The sequence below is a fragment of the Pseudopipra pipra genome, chromosome 8 (assembly GCF_036250125.1).
Source record: "Pseudopipra pipra isolate bDixPip1 chromosome 8, bDixPip1.hap1, whole genome shotgun sequence".
NCBI classification, from domain to species: domain Eukaryota; kingdom Metazoa; phylum Chordata; class Aves; order Passeriformes; family Pipridae; genus Pseudopipra; species Pseudopipra pipra.
Window position 1 is genome coordinate 3,861,158 of NC_087556.1, and position 26,930 is coordinate 3,888,087.

The window sequence follows — 26,930 nt, forward strand, 5'->3', positions numbered from 1 at the left end:
CACACAGTTTTGGTCCTTCAGCACACATGAGTGGGGGTCTTGTTACTTGTGTGACTCCACCTCACATCCATGCCACCCCTGGGGACTGAAAAAGTTGAATCTAGGGAGGCAAGAGCCCCTTCACTGCTAAAATTCCTATGCACTTCCCACCAGCATTGGTGATCTTGCAAAGGTGTGAAAAGGTAATTAGGAAACTACAGCTATTAAACGTATCAGGTATCTTTTCTCTTTAATACAAGCAAATTTTCCCCTTTGCTTCTGCCTATGTTCCAATAGAAGCCAATCTGCCCTCTTGGAAGAAATTCCCTGAAATCCTTTGGGTTTCTTTTATTTTGGAAAGCTTTTTGGAACCTGCCAGTGTGGAGTGCTGCAACTCCCTTGTACAGAACAGTTGTACAGTATATATCAGAGCTTAAAGAGCACACTTCTTTCATCAGTTCCCAGAAAATTCCTCAAAATCCTGACAGATATTGTGTGTGTGGAAAGAAACCCCTGGACTCACTATTTTGTGGTTTCCTCTCTGTGGGAGAAGCAAGACACACCATACAACTGTCAGGGGCTTCTACATTTTCCATACTTTATAGATACTCTTGTTTTCTTTTTTTTTTTCTCTATACAGAGTGCCAAGAATTAAGGCTAAGCAGTATAACAGGCGAGCTGACAGATAACAGGCAGCAGCCTCCTCCTTGCACGGGAGGCGGATGTCACAGTGAGCACCTGCGGAATACGTCGTCATCCTGAAAATGCCCCTGGCTGAAAGTCCATAAAAGAAACCGGAGACTCTGGATGAACAAACGTTTTCCACATTGGAAATCTCTCACTTAGCATGACTCTTTCATACCAGGGGCTTCAGCAAATGGTTTGGCTATCAAGCTTTGGTGACCTAAAACTGCCCTGTCAAATGCCACTGTTAGACACAGCTTTCATCGTGGTTCATTTAGAAGAGGTTACCTCTAAAGGGTACCTTTGGGTTAAAAAATAATAAAGCTTAGCACCTTCGTGATGACTGACAGACAGAGCTAAGGTCAACACTCACAGCCAGAAGGCTCAACAACTCAACTCCAATCAAATTTAGGACAGGATCTCAGGGGCGACACAGATTTGGTTGGTCTGGCAATTGCCCCACAACCAGTGTTGATGCTGAGGTCAGTGTCCTACTTGGTACATCAAGTCTAAACAACAAAAGGGTTCCTCATCAGAGAGTTCATTTTGGAGGGCAAGGTCAGACTCATATCCAGGAATCCTAATTTATGCCAGACTGGGAGAAAAAAAAAAAAAAAAAGTTTTCTGAGTCTGGCTTGGATGACAATGAAGTTCTGTGAGAGAACTGTTCTGGAGAGATTTTGTTTCAGAGTGAGCGCCCTGTCACAAGGTCAATGCTTATGGCTTGCCAATACACGGACTTTATTTCCATTAGTAACACTGCAGACCCTTAATAACCCACCTACCTGTCTGCGTGGGCTTGGGGCACTCACTACTTGCATGAGCCAAACTACTGAGCTAATATTAAAAGAAAAACTTAAAGACAAGCAAACCCTGAGCCATCCCTGCCCTTCTAGCCCCAACACACGCAGCCAGCAGCACAGCCTGTAACGGTATTGCTATTACCACTGCGAGAAAATATAAGCTCTTGTTTGCTCCAGAAGCTCTGTCCACAGAGCGGAGTAAATCAGCACTGCCGGCAGCTCTGGGCCCACCAGGCCACACACCCCACACAGATCAAAGGCAGGAGGCATAGTGGAGGCCCATCTCTGTTATATGCCCTCTATAAAATTAATGGTTCTGTGAAGGGGGGATTGCAGTCTTGTGTAAACACACATCAGGGAGCTGCAGGGACAGAGTCTTGGCTGCAATAAGTCAATTGGTAGAGACCATCCAGGGACTGGGCTTCAAATGCCGGGATCGTCCATGTGACCCAGGAGAAAGCGAAGCCCCCAGACAGAGTCATTTCCAAAAGCAACATCATCTTACATGGGCTGGAGGAGGAGGAAAAGGGAGAGGAGGAGGAGGCAAGATGTCTCAAAGACAGTGGGGAGGGAGGAGGTGTTGCTGGATAAGCTGTTGCAAAGCACTGGGGATTTTACAAAGCAAAATAAAGCTTCAGCAAAATGCACTGGTCATATTCTGTCCCAGTGATAAACAAGAAGGTGAAGCAGAGGTTCTAAAGTGTATTCTTAATAAAACAAGTAGTAAAGGCACATTAGAGGAAAGAGCTGGCAAAGGAGGACAGGGATATGTGCACCTCCACCCCCAACTGCTCCAACCATTGGTGGCCAGGCTGAGCCAGCCTCTCCTGGGCAGTGCACTGGACTTGCCCCTGGCCAGAGGTCTGGCCTGGTCAGGGACGCTGACAACTCTGTAAGCCAAGCGGGCAAACTCACAAGTCCACCAGGCTGCATGGGAGCCTTCACAAAAGCCACCTGAACTGCAACAGAGTCACCACAACACCACTGCACGTTGTCCCTCATGTCACCAGTGTCCTGCATTCCCAGCCAGACTGGGGCAGCTGTGTTGAAACAGGCCTGCTTGCCCCCAAGTGGGCCAGCTCTTGATGGTGGTGAACTCCAAAGAGCTCCACAAACAACCAGGAGCCAATATTATCAACAGCCACAAGTACAAATCACGCCTCTGGGAGTTCTTCCTCTCCCTACAGCAGGTTCTTTTGGGGTGAGATAGTGGTGGTGCTGCACAGGAGAAGAGCTAGATCCCCTTTCCATACAAACAGTCAACAGAGAAGGGACAATGAGTCAACAGAGCAGAGATCAAAGCTACCGCGAACATTTCTAAGCCCATTCCATAGCTAAGCCCGGGCAGCAGACAGACCCAGAGCTCCCAGACCACCAAATCCCTCAGCCGTGCACAGACAGAGAACCCCCATTTGTAATTAGCACCTCCAGATGCCGTTTGTTTTGAACCTGATCTTGCTGGGCCTGGAGCGATGCTGGCGCTGGCACGCGGGCCGAGCACGGCCGTCCGCCCACGACGGGCAGCTCAGGAAGCCTCTCTCCGTGCCGACGCCTCGCTGGAAGGCACTGGAGGGCTGTAAGCACTGGATTGCTGTTTATCCAGCTGCAGGGCTCGGCGAGCAGCGGGAGACGGAGGAGGGGACGGAGCAAACGTGTCGGGAGTGGATGAGTGGGAGGAAGCAACGGTCTCCTGCAAAGAGGAGACCCCCAGAGCACCTTTGAAACTGAACATTGAGAAAATAAAGAATTCTTGTAGGGGTACCCGGGGTCCCTCCAAACATATGGCCTCTGGAAATTAGCACCATCTGCACTGTCCCTTCTCAGCTGCTCTGGTTTTTATGCAGACAAACTTTCCTTAAAGCAGCTCTGCCTTCCCTGTAGCCCAAATGAGTAAATGGGCAGCCACGGTCTGCAGATAGGCTAAACCCACCTTACTGCAGATACAGAAGGGACACACCTGCGATGAACAGCAAGGCCATGCCACAGAGCCCTCTCCTCACCTGACCTTCCACATGGCCCGTTCAACCAGTGACTAATGAAAACAGAACTATAAGGAACCCTTTGCTCTCACCCACGCAGAGAGATAAAAAGCCACCCTCCATGCTGTACTCTCTTCAGCCTCACAAGAGGGGATGCTTAGTTTTGTTAAGTGGGTCATATTTATCCTAATCTGGAAAGTCCCATGTTCCAAAATAGCAGATGTTAAAAGATGGACGTATTGGAGCAGGTCAGTTTGGTAAGAGACCTTCCGCTGATGGCAGAGATATCCTCCAGCTTGAGAGACAGCAATGCTCTCTGGACCAAAAGGATCATTGAAATGATCCCATCCATTTAAGGGCATTTCCTGCTGTCTGGAAAAATGTCCATTCTAAAAAGGCTCTCAAATGCTGGAGCTTTTTTTTTTCTCTCTAATTTCTTGGATTCAGGCAGTACAGTGCCAGCAATGTGGGTGTCTTCCAGCCTGCTTCAAAAGCTCACACACAAGGGATTTTTTTCTCCTCTCTTTAGCTTACACAAGATGAGGAGGACAGAGAGAGAACATGAAGACATTATTGTTGCTTACTTGGGTCATCCGCACTACACACTCTGGCAGCAGGGAAGATGTAAACATGTAATCCATCCCTGTGAGGAAATCCAGCCATTTCACAGACCCAGAAGGCAGCCTTAGCGAGTTAGAGAGATACAGTTACTTCCTGACATTCAGGACTATGTTAATTGATAATAAGATAGCTGTGGCCAGGCAATTAGTTATGAAATGCTGATTAAAATGTCAGTGGCCTGAGCATGACCTTATCCAGGGTGGCCTGGATCCCCTCGTTCCTGGCTCCATGGGTGTCCAGTGCAGAGTGATCCCATTTTGGAACAGGCACACCCCAGTTGGGTGCATGGAGCCCAAATGGTGGCTTGGGCCTGTTTTAGAGACTGGCCACGCTACAGTTTTCAAACAACACACCCACAGTACTCATAGCCATGAAGAGCCATTTTCCCCATCTCCATCGGGGGACAAATGATACAAGGGGAGGCAGAGGGACGTTAACTCATAGAGCTTCATTATTAGCTGCAGGGGAAATTAAAGACAAGAAAAATCTTGAAAATAATAAGAAAAATTTTAAGCAACAGTTACAACCCAAAGCACAACCTCCAGAAATTTTGCTTCAGGTGTTGTCAGCAGTAGCAGCCAATCTGAGTTTATAACTCATTCCAGAGAGTGCGAATCCCTTGCAAAGGCCAGGCCCCTCCGTCCCCAGAACACTCCCCTCTCGGCTACACCCTTGCAGAGTGGCAAGAGGTTCTTCAAAGGATTGTAGCAATGTTGGACAGCAAAAGGGCTATCAGGATTTCACTGCCAAAAAATCTGACCAACGCTAAGCTGAGGCACCAGGTTATGCCAGTCATTCAAGCTCGCCTCCGAAATCAAACCCATGACATCACCGGGACTCGGCAGTTAATATCAGCAGCTGTTGAGGATAAAAGTCGCTGCTCAGGCACTCTGAGCATCCCAGCACACCATCACCACCACCAGTCCAAGCCAAGGAGAAGGCCACAAGCAGAGCACCGAGAGAAGTCCAAAGGATGCCATGAACAAAGTGAACACCGAGGTGGAGCCTCACAGCAAAATTAACATGATTAGGCAGCAGTCTCAAAAATAAGAGAGAGGGTCTGATAGTGGAGTTTAGTTTAGATTCCAAGTGCATCTCCAAGCATCTCTGCTTGTTTTAAGAAATGTCTGTAAGGACAATGGGAGCCAGTGGGCCTCCAGAGCCAGAAGAATCTGATGAGAACAACTGGGGCCATTGGCATAACAGCAGGCAGCCCATTAGGCAGATTAAAGTGCTTAAAGACAAGGGTTCAACAATAGGCAAGCAGAAATAGTCTGACAAACATTTGGGAGAGCCCCTTGTGAAAACAAAGGACAAGAAAGGGTCAAGAGCAGATGGCCCACACAGCGCTGGCTGCACCAGGACAAACACAGCACCTCCGGCACTGCCAGGGGAGAGATGCTGGGATGGCCAGGGCTGGGCAGAAATGCTCGTTTTGGGCAGGCATCCGTGGGTCAGCAAGCTCTTTCCAAGCAGCAAACAATCGCATTTGTCCCTGCCATGCTGAAGCACTTAGCGTCACAGAAAGCAGAGAAGGACCCCCGGGGTCAGCTCCCCCAGTGGGTTTTCATGCTTGGAGGCCCCCTCAAGGTTTTCCAGTAGCGGTGCGGACCCCTGGACAGTAAATTGAAACCTTATGGTGGCAGGCTCATTCCGCTACACCACCTTCTGCCGAAGAGCCCACGTGCCCCCAGGCTACAGCAAACCACCAGCCCAAAACTGCTGCTCTTGACTATCCCCTTTCTCTTCCCCTTCTGCCTCCCCTGAGCAAACTAAACAGAGATTAAAGAATTCCTGTGGAATGACAGTGACACGAAATCGAGGAGGGAACATCTTCAAAGCAACCAAAGGAATAAAAAGTCTCTACCTAGCCCATTTGGGCAAATATTTCTCTAACCTGTTGCTGTCCTCTGGGGATGATGACACTACATGCTTCCCTAGTGATCCAGTCCAGGCGATACCCAAGCCCTGATTCATAAGGCCATATTTATTATCTTTCTTAGAGACTACCCAAAATTTCCAGTGTTGTTGTTTAAGTCAGTCAGTGACCTCTGATGCACAGCAAACTTGAAGAACAGACTTTTTTATTTCCCTCCTTCTCGCGGTTACCTCTTATGTGTTTGAAGTCTGCTGTCCTGTTCCCCGCAGTCTTCTCTTGCCTTTAGACTAAACAAAACCTAATTCTTTCAGTCTCTCTGCAGAAGCCATGTTTTCTGGACCTCTGGTTGTTCTCGTTGCTCCCCATCAGTGGCCCGTTTGCACCTTGAAGTGTAGTTCTCAAACAGTAACCTGGTCTCTGGCTCACTGCAGGAGTCAACAGCACACAACGTGGTGAAGGCAGAAGACACACTGTCTGTTTACTTTATCTGCAGGGTCTTACAGAGGGACATGAAGTTCCTCCCTGTCACCACCTCTGCCTTGCCCTTATGTTCTGACATGTCACTTGTCCTTCACAAGCCCTCAAAGGCTCAGAGACTTCTTCAGGAAGTTGGTGTCCTTGTTGTCTGGTGTGACTGGCATTCATGCTCCAGTGAGAAGGAAGGTCTCCTTCTCACTCACAATGAACAACTCTAGCATTTTCTTGAGTGTCATTCACAGTCCCACCTGACCCTAGGCTCTCAGATTTTCATCTTGCATACCCATACATTTTAAATCCTTTCAGCTTTACTTTTCTCCTGTCTTGAATTTCAGCTTGCTGAGGAGTTCGTTATTTTCTTTAGCTGATCCCTTCCTGTAGCTCCTCATGCTTCCAACAGTTTCCCTGCCAGGTTGCTGAGTTTCCTCAACTTCTTCCCCAGCTACTGCTCTCCAGGGGCACCACCCCACCAATTCTCCAGCTCCTTCTGTGTTTTTGAAATCCACCTCAAATATCTGGACATTTCCAGAAGCACTTCACAACTCTTAGCTTGAAGACACACGTGCCAGTGCAGCAGTGGGAACTGTCTCTGCAGTTCCCACCCTACATCCTATTCCATGGCAGGACTAAAAAGGTGGTGTCTGAAAACTCTGGAGATCCAAACCAGTTTGAAAACTGCAGTTGGTTATTCAGGAGGAGTCTGACATTCTTCCATTGAGGAGCTGGCCACTTCTTCAGCACTCGGCCAGGCCCTGCACAAGTCCTACTCCTCAGAGAGCCTCAGAATTAGGAAGGAACAACAGGGGAAAACTGGCCAAAGTAAATCATGACTGGGTAAGCAAAAACCAAAATCCATGGCGTTTTTACTTCCTGTTGAAAATTGAAATCTCTCTCATAATGTGGTTGTCTGGGAAAAGTAGAAAGTTGGACCTTACTATATCTAATAATTATTTAAATAAATTCTCTGATCATGCACTTAAAATGCAAATGACACGTTTTATTTACTTGTCAAATTGCATAATCCTTTTTCGTCCTATATCATTTTTGCAATTAGCAGCTGATTTTAATAACTAGTGTTACTAGTTATTTATAATAACTAGTGTTACTTTTTTCTCCCCCGAATTCTTGTTATTCTTCCCTCTTTTCCATCTGCTAACTCTTTTCTTCTTCCTTCCTCCTTCCAAAATACTTTGCAATTTTTATAACAGCAAATTCTGTCACCTACCCAGGGACGAACAAAAGGCCATTGTGTTCAATTTATCTTTTAATAGACTCCTTCCTCAAATACCTTACGGACTGCCAGTACTGTCTTCCAGACCCTGTCTCACACCCTTTTGAGTTATGAAAATGTTTGGGAGGGTCTTTCCTTTCACCCAGACATTTTTCCACCCAAGATGATTGATAGCTCCCAGTTACCACTAATTACCCTATCAGCAGTTGGACACGAGCCTAAGCCACAGCACTCTTCCTCCAGAGGCCAGCAATGCATCCCTGTCGCTCGTTATCCTCTTCTTCAAGGATGGAACAAACTGACTAATTAGAGACACCATAAATTCTTCCTTCAGGCTCCTTCCTGATGCACTGCCTTGCTTCCAAACAGAGCATGTGGAGGAGAGTGGGGCTGGTGCTAGTCCCTTCAAAAGGAAAAATGTGATGGAGTTTACGAGCCTAAGTGGGTTTGCTCAGCGTGTTTTATGGCGCAGGAAGAGGAGAGTATTCATTCATTCATCCAAATCTAGCTGATGCTTTCTTAGCACGTCTCGAACTCGGGGAGGCTGGCTTCGCTTGGCTACTCCAGCGCTGGGCTCTGCCTGGTGGGAGCCAGGCTGGGACAGCTGCACATATGGAGACAACCCGCACTGGCTCACAGGGACGAAGGACTCACGGCTTCCCTTACCTAGAATGAACTGAGCGTGCGGATCCCTTCCCTGCTGCCCCCAGTGCCAAAACCAGATGCTCTGCAGAGCACACACTGTGGAGAGAGACATCGAACTGGAAAGGCAAAAAATAACCCCAACCAATGCTGTCTCCCTCAGAGCATGGTCTGGAAGGCACCTGTATTCTCTCATCTTCTCAACATGGCAAATTTGACTCAATAAGTTTGCTAAACTCTGTCAGAACCTCCATCTTGTTTGAGACTAAAAGATTTTTCTTATTTAGGCATATAGGTTGTTAGTTTTTAAGGTAGCGAGAGATCCCATTATAATCTCAAAAAGAAAAGAGAGCACAATGAAAATGGAAAAGACATATTTTCCCCTCTCCCCGCAGCAGAGAAAAAATAACTTGGAAGAAACCCAAGCAAGTTTAGAAACCAGTTACTCTTAATCTCTTCCTCCCAGACAAAAGGAAAGGCCCTGAGGGCATAAGGGGAAAAGGGCATTACATTTAGAGAGAAACTTCTCCAAAGTACATGGGGTGTGTGTTACACCTGGTAAATAACTGTTGAGGCTTCTCAGCCACCACTAAAGAGGTCCAAGTCCTACCAAAACAGGAAATCCTCACTGTTCTAGAAACAAAAGAGACCAAAGAGGAGGAATGAGGACTTGAGGTCTGCAGCAGTTTGCTGCAGGGGAAAGGCACATGGAGAAACCCATGTAGAGGAAGGGGGAATGGCTGAAGGCATGCTAAACCACGTGGGGCTGGGGATAGTGCATGCACCACACCAGCCCGCAGTCCAAGAGTCACATGTTTGTAGCTTCCCTTCCTAGAGGACTTGAGAGGCGCTTCCCATCACTGTCCCAAGAAACTCCAGGACCCTGCCCATTAAGATAGGGGCTAGTGCAATAACAGAGCATGGGGATTTATCCAGGATGGCTTTGGAATTCAAGGAGAGAACTATTCACAACCACACCTGATAACTCCCATCTCCTCCTTTTTTCCCAGAAAAAAAGCATTTTCCATAAGCGCTCAGGTCATCCATAAGCAAAAGATCCCTAGACACATTGGGATAAACTAAAAAACATGAGGCTACATCTTCCAAAAACAGATGTGGTTTTTTTCCCCCTCTCCTTTCTTTCTGTTTTTAAGCCCACATTAGATCCCATTGCACAGGGGATGGCAAACAGCCTTGCCATACCACAGCTTTTCCCTGGATTTCTGACAGGTCCGAGCCAGGTACCTCACTTCCTGGTGAGCAGAGAGCTGAGACATGGCTCCCTCGCTGTGGCCAGGGCAGTGCCAAAGACCCATAGGCTCTATGGGCTGCTTTTGGGGTTTCAACCCCTCTTTCATCTGTGTGGCACTTGTATATAGTAGGGTTTAAGGGGAAGTTAATCTGTAGGTAATGACTGCCTTTTTGGGAGACATAATTACTCCCTCTTTGCTGCCAAAATTACTCTAATAAGAAGCTAATATTTAAAAACTAAACAAAAAAGGATAAAAAAAAATCCCAGCCCATTGTGTGCTTCATCTTAGGGACGAGGCCAACACACAACTCCCAGCAGCTGCCACTGCCTCCAGCAACATCTCCTCCCTTGGACAGCAGTGGCAGATGACAGAGGCGAAGGCCAAGAAAAGAGCAGCCACCAGGATCTGGCCACATCCACCCAGTGCCACATTCCAGAATCAGATTTGGCCTCTGTAAGACCCCTTCCCAAAGGCAAAGCAGCCCCATGGTCCTCTACCTGCTGCTGGTTGAGCCGCATGGCAAGGGGAGCCTGGTGTGGCTGGGATAGCTGGGTGGTCCCCAGTGAGGCACGCACACTGCCCGGAGCAACACCAAATCATAATAAACAAGTCCCTCGCACAAAGCTCTGTCAGTTCAGATTCCAGTTCAGCTGATATAATCTTCACCTTCCCTTTGAAAGAAGGGAAAAAAGAAAAGCAAAAAGAAAAAAACCAGACATCCTAAGGGAGAGGAGTGAGGCAAGCGATGGATTGATACTGCTGCCCATGTGTGTCTCAGCCCCCCGGCGTGGGGAAAATGTGCTGTTAATCAGCCTCCCCTCCCTGGGGAATACGCTGATTTAATTACCTCCTGTTTGCACAGTCCGTCTGTGATGCTGCTCACCCAAGACATCACATGAGGAAGAAACGGACACCGAGCTGCAGCAGCCAGGCTGGAACAGGATGGGCAAGCAGAGCAGGAATCATCGCGGCCCCGGTGGGAGGAGTGAGGGGGTGAATTGGTCCAGGGAGCCTGTGCGAGCGGGCTGCGTCCCAGTCCCACATGTAAAAGAGCCAGATAGCATCAAAGGGCATCACTGCCCCCCTGGAGCCACAGGCACTGCAGAGGGGACGGATGCACCGAGGAGTCACCTTTCCTCTATCTGAAACACAAGCTTATTTTGGAGGCAAAATCAAAGACATGCAATGGACAACAAGGGGGTTTTCATACAGGAAAGGGGAAAAATAGCCAGATGAAATGGAAATGCCCAGTTAGCAGGTGTCTAACTGTTACGGCCCCCCTCCCCTCACCAGCTGCATGGCACAGACCCCTCATGTGAGCACATCTCTCCAACCCTCTGGTTGTCATGCTGCTGGCATTCTGCAACATTAATCTGGGAGCATTGCTCTAATGCAGACAAATATTTTCCAGGCTTCTCTTTTACTATGCTTATGAATGTCAGTGAGGCAGGACCCAGAGGGGTAGAGACCTGGTCCAGCTCCTGCAAGGGGAGAGCTGTATCAACTGCATCCACTCTCAAAGTGATGCACTGGACAGTCACTTTGAAGAGCCTTCAGCAGAAGACATGGGTTTCTGCTCTCCCACCTGGGATCAGCCTGGATGTTCAATAATTAATGGCTGCACACTCGCCTGCGAAGGTCGGTGAGAAAAGCGTTGCTGCGTCTTTAACAGCTGCCAGTGATGGGAAACTCATTGGAGTGTGCGTTCAGAGGGGAAGAAGGTTAAGATGATTAACTGGTGCTAACAAGTTTAGGATGTGGAAGAAGTATTTTCTTGGACGTCCATCAAAGAGAGGATTGAATGTTCCCTGGCGGAGGGGGGGCGGTATGTGTTTAACAGATGAGGTTTCTGCCTCCCAAAGCCTGTCCAGCCCCACATGATGCAACCTCTCCCTTTTTAAGGCTGCCTCTGCCCCTGTACCGTTAGCGTACCTGTGGCCTCAGCTTGGCATGAGGGCTGAAAGACGATCCGGGGGAAGGAAAGCTGCTCCTCCACTCTTCCTGTTGATCTGCGTCCTGGGACACCCTTGGGCACTAGGGAATCAGCCTGGTCCTTGGTCTCCACAGGGCAAAGGTGTGGGCAGATGCCCGGAAGAGCCAAGAGGGTATCACCACACTGAAACCATACACCTTGGAGAGGAGGATTCCTCACGAGCCTCTCTACCCCACTGTAAAGCCCCTCTCTGCCCCACTACAGAGACACCTAACAGAGCCATCCTGCCACTGGCTAGGCCAGCAGCCCACCTTTTATTTCCCCATTGCCCTCAAGCACATGGCAGCATGTCCCACTGGCGCTGGCACAAAGTCCCCTCACAAGCAACTTTGGAGTGAGCCACTTGGCACCTGCGACGTCCCCCTTGGCCCATGCTGGGTATTTTTGGTGCTCCTCGCCGGCTGGCGGGCGCCCACGCTTTGCGCAAGGGGCTTGGCCGCCACCGGGCGCCGCGCCCGCCGCCGCGCTTGGCGGCCAGTACGGCTCGCCCTCATTCCCCCGGCCGCCGCAGCGCTGCCAGTATGGGCAGCACACGCGAGGCCCGCGTCGCGGGGCCCGGACGTGCGTCAGCGGCTGACGCAAACCAGCCCGGCCATGTGCACACAGCCCAGGCCTGGGAAAAATCCTCCACCCCGGTAGCACGCTCGTGCTCAATCAAAGCCGTCGCCGTACAGTAGCAGCGTATGTGCTCCTCGGGTTTCCTCAGCCAGCTGGGATGTTTTTGCCTTGCTTTGTCAAGGCGCTGATTTATGCCCATATGTACCATATACATTGTAAGCACAAGGCACGCAATGGTGTAAACACTTCTACCAAACATCTGTACACAAACCCGTCAAATATGCAGAAGCTCCCTGCTGCAGCCCTTGACATGCATCCCGGCTGCCCCACAGGCAACCTGTCAGGCCCTGGTCTGCATGCAGGATGCCATGTGCCACTGGATCTGTTACTCGGACACAGCTGGATAGGGACAGTAAAGGTCACAGTGGGACCATTACCTGATAAAAATCAGCACAACCACAATGCTTTTCTCCTGCCTCAATCTGTGCTTCCAGCTGGAGCCCATTGCAGTGGGTATCTGCTCTGAAATCTCCTTCCCGTGCATTTAATCCTCAGTGTCTTTCTCTGCACCATACCCTTGCCTAGAGAAGAGGTTAGTTTATCTATGGTTTTGCATAGATGGCTGTACTGAACAACCAAGGTTTATACAGGGCTGGGATATAACACCTGGGCTATAATATACAAGCACCATTAAAATTAATGCTTGTGCCATCAGGACTCATGCACGCCTGAACATAAGGGTTCATCTGTTTGCACCTTTGGGCAGAGCTCAGCCTCCAGAGAAAAAGTCCCACAGCAATTCTGTGTGTTTGGAGCAAACTCCTCCCACCTTCCAGCCAGCTTAAAATAATAAAAACTAAAATAAAAAGTTTAAAATGAGAAGACACATAGAAGGACAAAGAGAGGAGTCCTGGGGTGTCCCAGACACAGGCCTGAGAATGGCAAGAAGGAATCACACCAACAAGCAGATGAGTGTGAATAAACAGGCCACTCTCTTACTGAGCACTTGTGCCCATTACTGTGCCTCAGAGCCTACCCTTTTCAATTCATTGGCTGTTTCTAACCATACTTTGGATAAAGAGGGAGAGGCTGAGGTTTTTGCCATCCAAACTCCATCAGCATGGTAGCACCACAGGGCTGTTCTAAATCCTCCAGCCCAGGCCATGCTCACAGCTGTACTAATGGCATATGCAAGCCCTTCTAGTCTGCACTGAGACAACAACAGCAGGTTCATTAACATCAATTAAACACTCCTTAATAAAGTCAGCTTAAATCCCATACACAGACTAAGCTGGATGAGATGGTGCTTAAAGGCATAAGGAACATCCTGGCTTCCTCTTTCTTACTGTCCCTCAGCCATGGATATGGCAACCTCCAGGTGACAAGAGCCAAGGTGGGGGTGACTCCTCGAGTTGCTCCAGGCAGTTGTGCAAGAGCACAGCAGCCTACATGTTCAGAGAAAGAGAGTTAAGTGACCAAGCAAACTATTTGTTTGTTTTTTTCCTGAATTGTTCATCCTCATCTATTCATAACTGCTCACAGAATCTGTGGAATTCATTGTGTGGTTTGCATCTTCAAAACAAATGAAACAACAGTATGTCTAAACCAAACAAACCCCAACCCAAAAATACAGCCAGCAGGCCAGGGCGCATGAACAACCTTCGAGGCTGAAGTGTGTGTATACTCTGGAGGGCCCAAAATATGTGGATGGGGGAATATATTTAAATTTCAGGGAATTCCCAGGGAGATGTCTTACAAAGGGGGGGAAAAAGGAGGAGTACTATTTAAGCAATGATTATGCTGCAATTTTTCTCCCAGCTGTGCCATGAGGATGGCGTGCCAGAGAACCACATTTTCTGACACAGCACCATGCTGCTGTGGCTGCGGTGGTGCCGCAGCAGCCCGGGCACTGCTCCCTCCAGATCCCGGCTCTCCAGCCAGCCTGGCCATGAGGGCTTTGCCAGTGCATTCAAGGGAAAACAGGCAAATCAGAAAGCTCGGAGCTTTTGGCAAGGAGTGGTTGCTTGAGATAAAAGTCCTCTTTTCCAATTTTTTTTGTTAGCACTTGTCAAAAAGCTGTGTTCAGACACTTTTAAAGCTGAAAACACCTTTTGCACAGTCAGCATAGGAAGCCACGTTGATTTACCGTCCTGAAAAGGGGTCAAACACAAAACTGTATCATTTCAATTAGTTCAGTGCACCTCCTGACAGGAGGGCCATGGGGATGGGTGTTTCATTGCATCCTCCCACCTCATGCTCCTCATGGCTCTGAGCCAGAGCTTCCGACACAGCTCATGGTTGCTGGTGTTTAAATAGCTTCCACACCCTCACCCCACGCCAGGGATCCCAAACGCCTTCTCCACCTCTCAGTGCTCACCAGAGCATTCAGGCTTTTCATCTCATGGGAGCCCCTGAGAAGCATTAAGACACTGGCACAGATTGCCCAGAGAAGCTGTGGATGCCCCATCCCTGAAGTGTTCAAGACCAGGCTGGATAGGGCTTGGAACAATCTGGTCTAGTGGAAGATGTCCCTGCCCACAGCAGGGAGTCGGAAGGAGATGATCTTTTAGGTCCCTCACAACCTAAACCATTCTGTGATTCTATCATCTGCCAAAGCAGCCCCAGCAAGCTGAAAAAGGATCATGTCAAACATGACAACAAGAAAATATAAAAGCCATGAAAACCACCTGTCAAGAGAGGAGCATGTCAGCTGGGATGTGGGGAGCAGGCAGGACTCAGTCACTGTCCCCTTTTTTGGTTCATCTCCACAGAGACATTTGGGGAGAAGATATGAATCCCAAGGGAGAAACAGATGCATCTACCTGGATGCAATATTCTGCCTGCGTGCTGCGGAGCTGAGGCTCAGCCCATGCTGCCCAGGGGTCTACCCCTGCTTCAGCCATCCCCACCACCCCTAATCCTGCCTTTCCCAGCGTTTTTTCCTCCCTCTGCAGCTGCCTATGGGGCCAGGCAGGGATCAGGATATGCCTCTAATCCTGCAGCCTCCCATCAGCTGGCCCTGCTGGCTCTGAATGACACATCCTGGGTGGGAGCCAGAGCCCCACTGATGCCCTACACTGTTTCTTGCTGGGCTCCTCCAGCAGCTGCCAGTGTGCCGAGGGGTCAGGACAGCATGGATGGGGGGGTGCCCAAGGGGAAGACCAGAATGCCTGGATCAAGTGTGCACAGCATGTGGCACTTGTCTACCAGGTGCAACTGGGGCCACCACTGCACCTTGACTTCTGCAGGCCTCCCTGCAAGAAGGGGAACAGCAGCAACATTTTTGAGTTGCAGTATCTCCTGCTGTAATTTCTGTAAGGTCAATCGCAGCTGAAGAGTGGCCAAGCACCTTTCCATGTGCCCCAGGCTGGGGGAAACAGGGAACGTGGGTGGAATTTTGTAGAAGAAATGCCTAGGGGACATTCCTTTGTAAAGTCTTACAGACATTCCCGAGAATACCCCAGTTGCCATTCACTGCCAAAATCCTTGCGGCTGCCCCACACCATCCTCCAAGCCCCTGTAACAGCAAAAGGTACGCTGGTTTGTGGCGGGGTTGTGCAACTTCCCTCTGACTGCTAGTCCCAGTTCCCAGGAGCTGCCTCCTCCTGCGAGGTCTCTCCTCTGCCCGCGAGCGCTGCCACAGGGAGAGATGGAAAAGTCATTCGGCATCCCTCCGAGCTGCTTCCCTGCTTGCATGGCTGACCGCCTTCAGCACCGCAGGCTCCTAACCTGCCCAAGGAGAAACTGGACCAAAACAAGCATTGTGGGGGTAGACAGAAAGCAGCCAGGGATATTGCAGACTGGAGCAGAGAGCCAGCAGAGTGAAAAACAGCCACGTGGGGACTGTGAAAATCAGAGCTGAAGAGAGGATGATGGGAAAGGTCTAATAAAAAGTCACAGTATACAAAATACACAAGCACCCACCTCCGCCAGGACGGCTGTGGGAACGGATTTTGGTGTAATCTCTGGCTATTGAGGCTGTCCAGGCAGACACAGTCTGGATATGTAACTGGATCAGGATTAGACCTGATTGAAGAAAAAATCTAAGGAAATCTTGGATTAGACCTAATATAAGAAAAAATCTAAGGAAATCTTAGATTAGACCTGATCTACAGAAAGCTTAGATTTTTTTGCTCTGTCAACTTGAAAGACAATGCTTTCCCTCACAGTGTTTTGTTACTACGTGGAAGAAATCAAGGGAGGCCAGTTGGCTGTAAGAGGATCCTCCAGCCTCAGGTAGCTCTCAACCACATTCACATACCATATGGAAAAGCATCTGCTCAGCCCCAGAAAACCTCCCCCAGTCTCATCCTAGCATGCAAAAACCTCAGACCAAACCTGTGCTGAGTTCCCTCCCCACACTTGGCCCCAGCACGGCGCAGGCTCTGGGGGTGGTGAATAGCTACAGTCATTACTACCATTGAGCCTTAGGGTCTCTTTCCCAACCTGAGCAAAGTTGTCCCAGGTCAGTCTGGCAGACAGTGGGGACAGAAGGAATCACGCAGGTTACCTATCAGACAGAGGGAACCGAGTGATTAATTACCCAGAAAGGTTGTGCTAAACTTGGAGGCTGTGTCCGCCCCGCCAAGACACTGCTGGAAAAGCCCACTGTGACCCCTGAGCTCAAAAAAGTCAATGCCAAGGAGCGACGCGTCACAGGTAGCCACACCCACCCCCAGCCCAAGTGATCTGAAGTAGCAGCTTCCCAGTCAAAGGAAACTTATATTTCCTTATCGTTTGCTATAAATACAGCTGCGCTGTTTTCCTGACCGTGTTATTCCTACAGTCCTTATCACACACACTCAGATATCCACACCGCAGTCACACACTTCACAACCTTCTTGCTCTCCTATTCCCAGCGTTTCCAAACCATTTACATTCACAGCCCCCTGTGTTCTGAAGCTCTTCTATGGCAACGGGTGACACTGCCCTGGACCTCCACATCCGCACTGAACAGGTCAGCAAATGAACTTGTCTTCCTTTTCCCCTTCTCTGCCATGCAGGGACCTGGCTTGCAGCTTGGGATGAACTCAAATGTCACTTCTGATAAACATTTATTTTTGCTGAGGAGTACGATGTGTTTATAGGCAGTGAAGTGGGCCAGTGAGAAGCAACAGGCATGCGCCAAGTCTTGCAACATCTTGACGCTTCTGAATACCTTGGTCTCCCGCAAAAGTCACGTTGTATGGTCCCTGGGGCATTTTAAACACAAGGGGGAAAATGCACTGGGGAAAAGGATTCCCAAGGTCTCAGGCTGGAAGAGAGACCATGTTGAAACAGCGCGACAGTGCATTCAGGTGGCCTGTGTTGCATTGGCCTGGAGACCAAAGGGAAATACCTTGGAGCAAAGGGTCTGAGAAGAGACAGCAGCCGGCTGAAGGTGCCTTCATTTCTGCACTGATCCAAGACAATCGAGACCTCACCTGTCACAACATCAGCTTTAGACCATGGTCTCATTTCCCTCGACAGATTAGGTGACAGGGTGGGGGAAAAATTTACATACGGTACCTGTACCTGTAGAATATTTGATGAAGACGAGCAAGTTTAACAGGTAAAAAGGCAGCCTGAACCTTTATGAGACGATACTACTGTCCTCCTGAATCAAAGCTGTCATTCAGCAATACTATGAGCTTAACTGGATGAGTGGGCACCAAAGTGCTAGGAGAAATCCATCACCAACTGCTGCCAAGCCTTCCCACGGGATGTGGGTATCTGTAACCAAGTATTATGACCTTGATGCTGAAATACTTGGGCAATTCATCTATCACATGCCTGGTCCAGGGGGTCACATTCAGATGGCCTCAAAAATCAGTGAATCTCTTTTTTCTCTGCTCTGCATTCAAGTTCTAAGTTTCCTTCTCCAAGCTGGCTCAGAAACACCAGGAGGATATTCATTCCTGTGGTTTTATGGCATTTATATGTCGAGTTCTAGGCAAGAACTTGAAAATGGAGTAGGGCTATGATTTGTGTTCCCATTGGAGGAAAAAGTTTGACATTTAAAAACAGTTGAGCTCAGTTTTGATCTGTTCTTTAGAGAATAGATACTTAGAAGAATAGACACTTAGAAGACATTTCATCTGTACTATCTTTTAAATTTAAACTAAAATAGCTCCAGTTGTTTCTTTCTGGGACTAAAAAGGAAGTCCAACAGTCCTAATCCAGAGTAGTCAAATCAGGCTTTTTCCAATGTTCTACAAGTCTGGATCCTGGATTTTAGTTCTTTTCCATCATAAACCTGTACAACTTTACCTCTTGCTTTTACAAGCTGCCACCTTGCAAATGCATTTTAATGTGGCAAGAGACTGCCTCCTATGTCTCTACACAGGTCTAAATACAATGATTTTGAGACGTTACTTACAGCAAAGACGACCCCCCATAATTTCCACCACTATCCCACTGCTGACCATATTTGAATACACTTTGATATGTGTACCACCAGACACTGTCAAACACCTCACGTTGGGCACCAAAGAGAACCAAAGGAGAAACCACAGAAAAGAGAAATGCTGCTTGCATGTGCTCGTCCAGACACAACTTCCCCTGCCTCTTTCTTTGCAAAATGAGCTTCAGATACCCAGTTTGGATATACAAATTCAAACTCTCACAAAAATTCAGCTGAGGATGTGAGTGGTAGCTGGCACTTCTCTGGTTTTTTTTCTACACAGTCCAATGCATCAAAAGACAATGAGGAAGGCTGAATGATTCATAGTCATGGAATGAAATGCCATTCACAAATGTTTTTTCCATAGCAATTTGTCACTTATTGTATTGAAACCACTTCAGAAGATGTGTCTCAAAGAGCCTTTTGATATTAGCATGATTAAAAACATAATGCAATTAAGCAATCCCATAATATTTCTGTATGTTATACAAGTAGGACCTCGAGTGACCACTTCATTGAACCCCCTCACAAATGAACAGTTCTAGCAGAAGGCTGTTATTCTGCAAGATGCCTCAGATAGTGGTACAACACCAAGGAATTCAAATCTCCTCATCCCAGAGGCATTCTGGCTCACCAAAATCCATCTGTTCAGCTTTGGTGTTGGGTCTAGCCTACATGTCTCAAACCTTCCAAAACCAGCCAAGAAAGATGCACCTCCCCAAGAGCCACTCTGCCCACTTCAACACTGATGTCAAAAATCACTGGGAATATTTGCCCTCTAGATGTTATCTTTCTCTCTTTATTGTCTGTCTAGAATCTATCTGGACATTTGACACTTGCCCTGTTGTTCCTGTCACCTGTTGGTATTTAGGCACATACCAAACTTGTTGCACACCCCTCCACATCGAATTCCCATATCTAGAGCGCACTGTTATGCAAACATGCACAACTTTGCACTCATACATGACACAGCATTAAAAAAGCCTTCAATGAGATGTGGACAAAAAAGGTCCTTCCAAAGTGCCAGCTTTCCCCACATCCCTACCTGCCGGGCAGTTGCATCGCTGGTGTGTGTCTCGAACTTCTCGATGTCTCGGCAAGTGAAACTTCAATTTCTGTCAAGAGAGGAGAAACAGGAAAAGGATTAATTTATACCATCAGAACCAAAGCCTCAAATTCTTGGAAAAGTGGGAGTTGGGGAGGGTGGTGCCCAAGAGATGGGAAAGACAGGGCAGAACAGTTTGGGAACGAAGAAAGGCATTAAAGTTCACAGTATTTAACTAGAAATGTGGGGTTTGATTAAAAGCAGGCCGAGGGAGTTTCGTAATGGCCTCCAAATGTGGTCCTTACAGGCATTACAAAACCAAGAGCTGGCACTGGCAAATAAATTGGTGACTGTGTCCTTGTGAAAAAGCTGCGTTTCTCAGCAGATTCACTCAGCAGACAAAACCCGAAGATCTGAAGCAGGTACTCTTCCCCCCTGTGGTTCCTTATGCTCATGGAGACACCTGGATGGACAGGAGGGTCCCACCAAAATATTGTGGCTGAAGGTGAACTGAGAACAGCAACAGCATCTCCTGAAACCTTCAGAGGCTGTGAAACTTAACTTTTCTCCAAGTGCAGAACAGAACAAAACCTATCAAGAGCTTCCACAATGTCGAATTGCATCAGAATGTTCATTTCCCATGAGTTTGGATTTCTAATGGTGCCAGCATGTCAGTCTCCTGCTCTCTGGGCCCACCTGTGTATCTCTTAAAGGGCCGATAGAGTCCACCTGAGGTCACCGAATCTTCCCTCACTGGAAATGTCATTAAACTTAACCCATGTCCTGAGCCAAATGTGCTTTAGGGACAGCATCCCCACCACCCCTCATAGACTGTATTAAAATAGCTGTAATTTATTAAAGAAAATGCAAATCAACCCAAAGAAGTTATTCATTAATGCCTGCAAAGTACACTTGGTTAATGATTTGAGATGATCTGAGAAGGCTGAGCTGCTGGGCTGCCTGCGCTAATGAGTCACTCCCTGTTCCCTTCTAACCCTCAAGCCCAGCTTCCCATCCCAGTTACACCTTCCTGTTGTTTGACCTACTTCACAACTGGGCCAACATTCCAAAAGAAATATTGGGTGCAACAGAAGCCCATGCCCAGGATCATACAGAAATGACTTTATTTTCACAAGTAATCGAGCACCTTCCTGAAAGAACACATCAGTTAGGGGGAAATTCCTTTTAGAGAGGAAAAAAGCAAAGCAACTTGGTTCTGCCTGGATGAGGGAAGGCAGAACTGGCTGGAACACTTCCATTTTTTCACTTTGAAATGACTGGCTTCCTTATTGCAAGTCAAAAGCAGTAAGGGTTGTTGTGACTGACTAGAAATTGAGTATTTTCAGTGCTGAAACATTCTGATAGAGAGTTGATTTGATATCAGGGTGAGGAGGGGGTTTCAGGTGAGAATTGCCAGTTCCCATAGAGCATTTTTATCTGTGTTTACCTTCTCAGTTTAAAAGCACTGATATGTGAATCTTTGCATTTGGGCACATTCCCATGTAGCTGCCACCTCCCCGATGGCACAGTTCTGCTCTGCAGCACTGAATCACTTTGTGCTAATGGTCAAACATGGGCACAAACAGGACAGAGGAGCCTTTATTTGGATACTCACACTGGTATGTAGGCATACACGTTCCCATTTCCATCTACACAGATGCCAACCAAAATGTCTCAACATCAGACCGCCACATTTGGGTGGCTTTCCCATGTTTGGGAATCGGCCTCAGCACAAGGGAGGGATGATGGGTTGCAAAGGCAGGAGCAGAAAGCCATTTCCTAACCAGTAAGGATCCAAACACCCTGGCTGCAGCAGGACCCTTTGTAGGACAGAAATCTGCAAGGAAACGGGGAACAGATCACTGCCCCATTGAGTGCAGAGGCACTGGAGGGGCTAAAGGGAAAGGGCCAAGTTTGGGTGGGCTGCAAGAAGCCTTGGCTGGGTTGCTGTGCCAACACAGAAGGAGAAGAGCAGCAATTGGACTTGTCAGGGAAGTGATGACCCAGCAGGACTTCAGCATAACCGGGAACGGAACCGGAGCAATAACATTTCCCCAAGACTTTATCTGCAGGGTCAGGGTCCTGGAAAGACCTGGGACTACTGAAATAGCCTTAAGGATGGGGGGGCCCTCAGGAGGAAGGTGCAGGAGCTGCTGGGCAGGGATGGGAGCACAGCCCTGTGCACCATGACCATCAGCCATCAGGCACTCACTGGCACTTGGCATTTTCCCCATCCTTGGTGCCTCCCTTGAGTCCAAGAGCTCTGCACATCCCTGGGGAATATAAAGGGCAGTGGTGCCGTGGGATTGCTCCCCTTCAGTGGGAGGCAAACCCTACCAGGAATTTAGGAGCACCTGGAGTTCAGTTTCCTGCACAGTCTATTAAACACGGACTGAAACACAGAAAAAATCTTTGGCTTCTGGAGACCTCAATTCAACTTTAGGTTGAGATGGTGAAACAAAACAATTTTCTGTCCTTTTCTACTTCCCTCATACCACTGTACAAAATATCGCTTGGTCCAACATAAGGAGCTGCCTTTGCTCAGGACAGCAAAACAAATGGGCTTCCCTCTAAAAATGGTGTTTTCAAGGGAAAACTTTCATTCCCAGGCAACACAAAACCATTCAATTTTAGGGCAAGGTTGACTTGTGTAAGCAAAATTAAAAGAAGGTGGGGCTCTGGAAGTCTAGGCTTTGTGATCTCCTTCCTGGGAACTGGGGTTTGCTTTTTCACCTGGGGGATACCTGGAGCATGTAACACCAAGAGCAGCAACTGGCTCCCTCTTGCCTTGGCAGAAACGCTGAAAACACTTCCTCTGGAGAGGATTGCCTTGTCAGCAGAGCCAGCTTGCCTTGCCTGTCATGTTTTCCAGTGACATAACAGCTGCACCTTCCCTCTGCACATAGGAACGTGGTTGAAAAAGCCTTCGCTAGCGCTGGAGCCAGAGCTGACCAGCTCCGACTGGGCACCCCTGTGTGTTTAGGGAGCTATCACACATCACTGAGCATCAAGGAAAGGGGGAAACCCTCTGTCTGCAAGAGGGAAAGGCAAGGAGGGCTGGGCTGACACACGTGCTGGGAATGGCAGTAAAGCCAGCATGGGGTTTTCCCGTGGGTGAACTTACTGCAAGCATGACAGGACAGGGCTGACAAGGGCAGACAGAGCAGAGAAAGCAAGAACTCTTCTGGCATTAAAGGACCATGGCTGTGGTCTCCTAAACCTTGCAAGTGTCTGTCTGTTTTGGAGGGGCACTTGAGATCAGGGGAGAGGGAGGGCACTTCTTCAAAGGGGGCAGATTAATAGCTCTTTAGCATTCCCAGTTGTTTGCAGTCACCCGGGGAAGGTGAAATCATTTCCCACCACTATCTCCAACAGCTAAAAGAAACACATCTTAAATAGATAATCTATTACAACCATCAGGGGGATTTCAAGGGTGGGTGGTTTTGTTAACTCTTATTGTTTTATCTCCAATTTCACTGTTTTTTCTTAAAGGCCCAGCTCCTGGAATCACAGGACCATGTGGCCCAGAGCAAAAGCAAGCAGGGAGTCCTCCCAGATAGAGCAAAAAGCTTGGAAATAACACCATCTAGGTGCAGGGATTGCAAGCAGCTGAAAAGAAACAGGACTTAGCTACCAGAGAAGTTGGAAGGAAAAAATAGATCTGGTACTTTGGGATGGAAAACACTAAGCTGAAGATGGAGGCCAGGTTGAGAGCAAGCTTGCAGACACTGGGAAGCAGAATTGAGCAGTGTGCTTTGAGATACTGAATAAAAGCAGAAGAAAAAAAGCTTTAAGTCGGGAGGGAAAGGGAGTTTTCAGCTGTCCCTCCTTTGCTTGCACAAGTAAGGAAAGAATCTCAGTGAAATGAGACCATTGGGAAAGCAGTGAGGATCGATGCTCCCTCCCCATTCACGGGCACAGTCCCTGAATCCCTTCAGCATCGCTAAAGCCACAACAAATACCTTCAACACAAACCCCTGAGAAGCTGAGCATGCTCACCACGGTGCAGAGGGGCAGCTGATCTTCCTCCAGGCTGCACAGGATACCTGCTGTTGTGTTACACATACACACTTCTATCTCTACAAGCTCACAAATTCAGGGATTGTTTTTCCTAGCATCAGCACTGAATCCATCCTGTTCTCCACCCTGATGAGCTTTCGGCAAATGAAATAGTACCAAATGTTACCCAGCATGGGAAAGGGCCTTGTTTTCTTCTTTGGAAAGCTTTGCCTCTCCTGCGAATATGAGTTTATTTGTGCTCTTTGTATGATTTTATGATGTCCCATAAATGCAGAGGAATTCCTACATGAAGGTAAAGTTCCCCCTGAACTGCCTATTTCTGGCCCATTCTGCACAGATGTTTTTATAGGAAAACCCAGTCAATTTGTGTCTGGTAGAAATTCCCCTCGGGTATTCGCCTACACCAGGCAAGAGGTTTACACAGTAGCAAGTGAAGCACTGGTCAGGCTGCCTCTGGGAAAGCATCTGCCGCCCTCTCCTTGCTCCTCCTGAACTGAGATGGAAACACTGACACAGCACCAGTGATGCTCAAAAACCAGGCTCCAAGATCAAGAAAACACCCCCACCAACTGCCTTAAAATTAACATTTTAAGCAAACCAACTCAGCTCCTCTCCCTGCCAGTTTGCTTTATTTTTGCATGTCTAGAAGAAAGGCACCTAACAGAGCTTTGGCATTTTGCACTTTTCACTGCACTCTGTATGGCGTCCCTCACAGACCCTTGGGAACATCCAGGGCACACCTGGGCACTGACTGGAGAGTGTTACACACTCCAGCTTGGAGTACAGAGCAGTACCGGTTTTGAGCATAACCTTAGAGCTCCTCTATATTAGCCCTTACAGACTTGGCTTCTTCATTTTTCTCCAGCTGATCTTCACAGCCATCAGAGCTAGAAATGTGCTCCTGTGCCATGGCTCCCCTTACCTCCCACCTCCCTGCCTGCCTCAGACCAGGTTTTTCCAAAGCTGGGATTCCTTTAAGCTTTGCTGTTTTATTTTGTGATGGATAACACTGAGCTGGCAGCTGTGAAACCCATTAAGGTCGAAACACCAGAAAACTCTGTGAGGATGTGGCAATGAGAGGCAGCGAGGGTCTGAGCAGGGGGGAATGAATTTCACGTCCATCACAGCAGCCCATTCACAGCCCCTCTCCTCCAGTCATGCTCAGAACAGTCTTTTGCCTTCCTTATTTTTTTCTCCCATCCTTTTCCTGCTCCCCTTTATCTTCCCTGTTTTTCTCCATCCTTGCCCCTTGCCAGCCAGACCTATCCCACTTAGCCCCACTTCAGACACAATGAGAAGGAGGACCAGGGGGATTTGTTTTTCTTTCCTAAGCAAAAGCCCCATATGCCATCTCACCATCTGTCCACCAGCAGACCCCCACCCTGGACCTCGAGCCACTTGGCCCATGACAGTGCTTCTGGCTGAGTGTGGAGACCTGAGGTTTAGGAGCCTAGGGGAAGTGGGCAGTGGGGAAGGTCTCCTGCCCAGGGGGCACAGCTCTCCTCTCTCCATTGGCAGCAGCCCTTCCCAGGTGTAAAGGGACAGAGACCTGGGCCAGGCATCCCTGCTCCTCCACTGGCTCCGGCACTTTCCTCCAAGCTCTTTTGGAAGCTGTGACCCACCATGGAGCTGTTAATGCTGGTGGTACCCGGGAGCAAGTGCTGGCCCCTCAAGCCATCACTCCTGTTCCACGGCTGCTCCCCACACTGGCTGCGAGGGAGACTGTGCCATGCCCAGGGGCACAGGAGGGACTGCTCAGAAAACAGGGGCGCTGCCTGGCACACAGGCACCATGAGAGCCCCATTTCCTTGCTAAGCCGAGCTATAAAAAGGCGGAAAGGTGCCGTGGCCAGCAGAGCCCGCAGGACACAGGGGGCCATCCGGCCTCGGGCACTGCTCCCGGCAGGCATCCTGTAGCACTTCTCAAATCACTTGGTAGAGATAAACTGCGACTTCCCAGCAGACTCATGCCAGCAGCAACAGGAGGATCGCTGGACGTTATCCCCTGCCTGGTAGCGGGGAAGGAGTTCCAGCCTCTTGCAATGCTTCTGTTTCCCCAAAAACCTTCTTTTAAGTGGGGTACTACCCCATGGACCCTATCTTCCCCTTATTCCTCATCTAAAGAGACAACTCAAAACCAAATCCTTCAGCTCCTGCGGTGTTTGCTGACTCGAGGTTCACAGCTTTTGGCTGCAAACCCCAGCCGATCCAGGGACTGCTCTCACAAGACTCATAAACAGAAGCCGAGCCTGTCAGCTGCAGGTTTAAACTCCTCACCACAGACCTTTGCCGCTCCTGGAAAGCAGGAGGGGGGCCGAGGTCACCCCAGGTACCAGGCAGCACTGCCCAAGGCAGGTCCCTATAGCCACCACTTGGATCATTCCATTCCTCGCCTCGTTTGGCAGCAGCAGCACAAGAGGGGGTTTTTTCAGACACAAACAGTTTTTGGGCTAGCCCCAGGGATCTCTCCAGCATGACTCAAGCCAAAGCTGGAGTAAACAGAGAAAATGAGAGGTGGGTGGAAACAGCTCCAGCCCTGAATTTCAGCCCCAAGACTCCCCCAGAGCTGTGGGAACAGGTCAGTGTGGACCCATCTGAAGAGTTCAGAGACATGAACCACCATCTGCTCCCAGACATGTCAACACTGCTTCAAAGCCCAACAAGGCAAGGAATACTGTAGGATACTCATCCCGCACAGGGTAGAGAAGCCCAGACAGCCCCCAGCAGACAGAGTAAAGGGTGTCACCAACAAAAATCTGCTTCTTTATTGACCTGCTGAAGCCAGCACCAGCATTCCCCCATCCTCAGAGGAAAACCCACAGGGTCCAGTGCAGCTTGGATGGGGCTCGAGCAGGCATAACACAGGCATATGCTCTGCACTGATGCTCTGGCAGTACCAGAAGCCATCCTGGCAATGCCAGCGTGCCTCATTTTCCTGAGCCAGGAGCTGTAGAAGGGGTCAAGGCTGGCACAGCAGCAAAGCCAGCCCATCATAACACTGGGGTGTTTGCAATTACCTCCTCCCATAGAAGCCCTAGCTGCAATGTGCCATGCCTCTCCCTCTCCTGGGGCTCAGACACACACTGAATCCCCAGGTTTAACCTCTAGCTCAAATTCTTTCAGCAGGCAACACTACCAGACGGAGAAGGCTGGAGGTTCTTCCCTCCCTGCCAGGACCAGGGATGAGGTTTTCCTCTTTGCAAAGTGCAGAGTTCAGCCACAGTGTGGGCTAGGGAAGAGAGAAGCAAACACCAGGTGAGTTTGAGAGGTGTGAGGGACCTGGAGACACAGGGAATTCAACCTAGAAGCAGCATCACTTGTGCAGAGATAGGTTTTTAAGGCAGGGGGAAAAAAAACGGATAACACAACTATGCAAGCATGCACG

The 26,930-nt window shown here is 48.8% G+C and overlaps 1 protein-coding gene and 1 long non-coding RNA gene across 20 annotated transcripts in view; one reads left to right on the forward strand and one right to left on the reverse strand.

Annotated features, from left to right (window-relative positions):
• The window catches only part of LOC135417780 (uncharacterized), a 76,615-nt gene extending 71,987 nt beyond the window's left edge, over positions 1-4,628 (forward strand). Inside the window, exon 4 of the long non-coding RNA XR_010432205.1 lies at positions 4,612-4,628. This is a non-coding gene — a long non-coding RNA (uncharacterized LOC135417780). The remainder of the gene's footprint in view (positions 1-4,611) is intronic.
• COL13A1 (collagen type XIII alpha 1 chain) overlaps positions 1-26,930 on the reverse strand; it is a 95,821-nt gene that overhangs the window by 67,863 nt on the left and 1,028 nt on the right. For all 19 annotated transcript variants that reach the window (XM_064662232.1, XM_064662225.1, XM_064662228.1 and 16 more), the window contains exon 3: positions 19,519-19,596. In XM_064662232.1, the coding sequence (XP_064518302.1) occupies positions 19,519-19,596 (78 nt within the window). The remainder of the gene's footprint in view (positions 1-19,518; positions 19,597-26,930) is intronic.